This window comes from Phasianus colchicus, chromosome 3 (genome assembly GCF_987193195.1).
Source record: "Phasianus colchicus chromosome 3, bPhaCol1.hap1.1, whole genome shotgun sequence".
Classification (NCBI taxonomy): Eukaryota; Metazoa; Chordata; class Aves; order Galliformes; family Phasianidae; genus Phasianus; species Phasianus colchicus.
This window is the reverse complement of record NC_143438.1, coordinates 5,178,619-5,180,994: the sequence shown is the minus strand read 5'-3', so window position 1 is coordinate 5,180,994 and position 2,376 is coordinate 5,178,619. Positions and strand designations below refer to the sequence as shown.

Sequence of the window (2,376 nt, the reverse complement as noted above, 5' to 3'; positions counted from 1 at the left end):
ATAACTTCTTAGTGATACAGCTGGGAAATCACCTGGAAAGCTTCTGTTTCCACGAAACCACTAGGATCTGTAACTAGTGTGTATAGGCACGTATTGCACAGAAGGGCATTTACAATTGCACTCAGAGCATAAAGATAACAAAACACTGCTGAAGGTATGGCCAAAGTTGTTGTCAGTATGAATTAATTATTCATGCAATGGCTTTGAGTATTTTGCTACTTTTAAGTAGACAAAGTATGCCAAGAAGAAGGAAAAAGAATAAAATAATAATAAAAAAAGGTGCTCTAAAATGCTCTAAAATATACTCCTCTCCTCTCCTCTCCTCTCCTCTCCTCTCCTCTCCTCTCCTCTCCTCTCCTCTCCTCTCCTCTCCTCTCCTCTCCTCTCCTCTCCTCTCCTCTCCTCTCCTCTCCTCTCCTCTCCTCTCCTCTCCTCTCCTCTCCTCTCCTCTCCTCTCCTCTCCTCTCCTCTCCTCTCCTCTCCTGCTCCTCACGGCAAGCCCCGCTGGCCTCTACAGTCAACACCAAGCCAAACAACACCTATGTGGTTGGGACAGGGTCAGTTAGCACATGCCAGGGCTGAGGACACGCAAGATGGTCAAGGGCTGTTCTCCCCTGCACTGCGGAGCCTATTGCTGGGCCCAGCACACCAGCTGCAGCCTCCCCAGAGCTGAGCAGAGGGCCAGGATCACCGCCCTTTGCACGCTGGCAGCACGCTGGCACCTCGTGCAGCCCAGCACAGCGCTCACCTTTGCGGGCAGCGCTCCTTGCCGGTTCAGCCGAGTTTCCGGCAGGACTCCCGGGTCCTGTCCAGCTGGGTGGCCACGACGGTGGTGTGGCCAGGAGGTGTTCCACCCCAGTGCAGAAATTTGCCCTTCCCCCAGTAGTTAAAATGGCGGGATTATTGGAGTAACTTGTGCTCCATCTCCCAATGTACTGGGGCCTCACGCGTTTTGTTAGCACTGCCGTGAGTGCCGATTCGTGGTGGCGGAAATAAAGTTACACTTCGGTGCCCTCCCCAAGGACTGGAAGAGGGGGAAAGCATCATGGGTAGGGACAGCAACGCCAACGGCCTTGTCAATAACACAGAGACTTTTTCTTGTTCGTTGTAACAGGTGTTTATTTTGTGTGCAAGCAGCAGGCTGAGAGGTAGATGTTGTCCTCCCAGCCCACCGGAGCCGCGCTCTGATGGCAGTGCGGTGCCAGCCTAGCGCCGCCGCCGCCGGGGCCGCCTCTTGTGGGGTGGGGGCGAGTCCTGGCAGCTGCTGCTGGCCTTCCTCTTCGGGGGGCGCCGGGGCCCCCCACACGAGCGGTCCCTGCCCCGGGCGGAGGGGCCCGCTGCCGCCGCCTGCCCTGGCTCCTCATGTGGCTCCTGCGCCGAGGGCGCGGTGGCGGTGCTGGGGTGCCCGGGTCCTCCAGTAGAGCCACCGGGCGGCTCCTCGGTGCTGGGCCCTGCGGGGCTGGTGGAGCGAGCTGGGCCCGAGGCGGGAGGCTCCTGGTGGGAGGTGCTGGTGATGGGGCTGGCTGCAGGGCTGTCCTCCCGTCCTCCAGCAGCGTGGCTGCCTTGGTGGTCCAGCTGGTGGCGGATCGTGGGGCCGTACAGGGCTGCGGCGGTGCTGATGAGCCTTCTGACGAAGGGCACCACATCGCCGTTGGTGATGAGCTGCAGCGCCTGCACCAAGGCCTCCTCGTCCAGCCCATGCTGACACAGGAAGTTGACGGTGGTGCACTGTCCCGCATAGACTTCCCACCAGTCATCGCTGGACACCTGCTGGATCTCCTCCTGCAGCCATTGGAGCAGGGGTTCGAGGTCTTCCGGGTGTTCCCTGAAAAATGCAGCCCAGACCTCGGCTGGGAAGCTGTGCTCAGCTGGGATGAGCGCCGGCTCTGCAGGCCCCTGCTCGTCCTGCAGGCCTTCATCTGAGTGCACTGCGGGCTGCGGGACAGCACACTCCAGGTAATCATCATCCGACCTCACCGAGTATCGGATGGTTGTTATTTCGTGCCCGCATACGGCACAACTCGGTTTCTTGTTGGCCCACCAGATGGCACAGCCGTAGCACAGCTGGTGTTGGCAGGGGGTCACGTAGGTGACATCTTCCCGAATCTGCCCGCAGATGGGGCAGGTCCAGTTGGATGCCACGTCCATGGCCCCGGGCTGTGCGGTGGGCTGGGGAGAGCTGAGGTCGGGAAGCTGCTCCCCTCACTGGTGCTGCAGCAAGCAGAAGGTGTTACGAACTGCAAAAGAGAGAGAGAGGCCACGGTCACTCGCTGCCCCAGACCCTCAGCGGCAAACCCTCCCGGTCCCTGTTCCCCACCAGCTGCTGCAGGGGCCATGATGTCCTGCACCACTCACCTCTGCCGCTACAAGCGCACC

The 2,376-nt window shown here is 60.0% G+C and overlaps 1 protein-coding gene across 1 annotated transcript; it reads right to left on the bottom strand.

Annotated features, from left to right (window-relative positions):
* Positions 1-470: 470 nt before the first annotated feature.
* Positions 471-2,148, bottom strand: LOC149918379 (uncharacterized). The gene has a single exon (XM_090138316.1). The coding sequence runs from the start codon at positions 2,146-2,148 to the stop codon at positions 1,207-1,209; it is 942 nt and encodes a 313-aa protein (XP_089994442.1). The 3' UTR covers positions 471-1,206.
* Between the last annotated feature and the right edge of the window lie 228 nt (positions 2,149-2,376).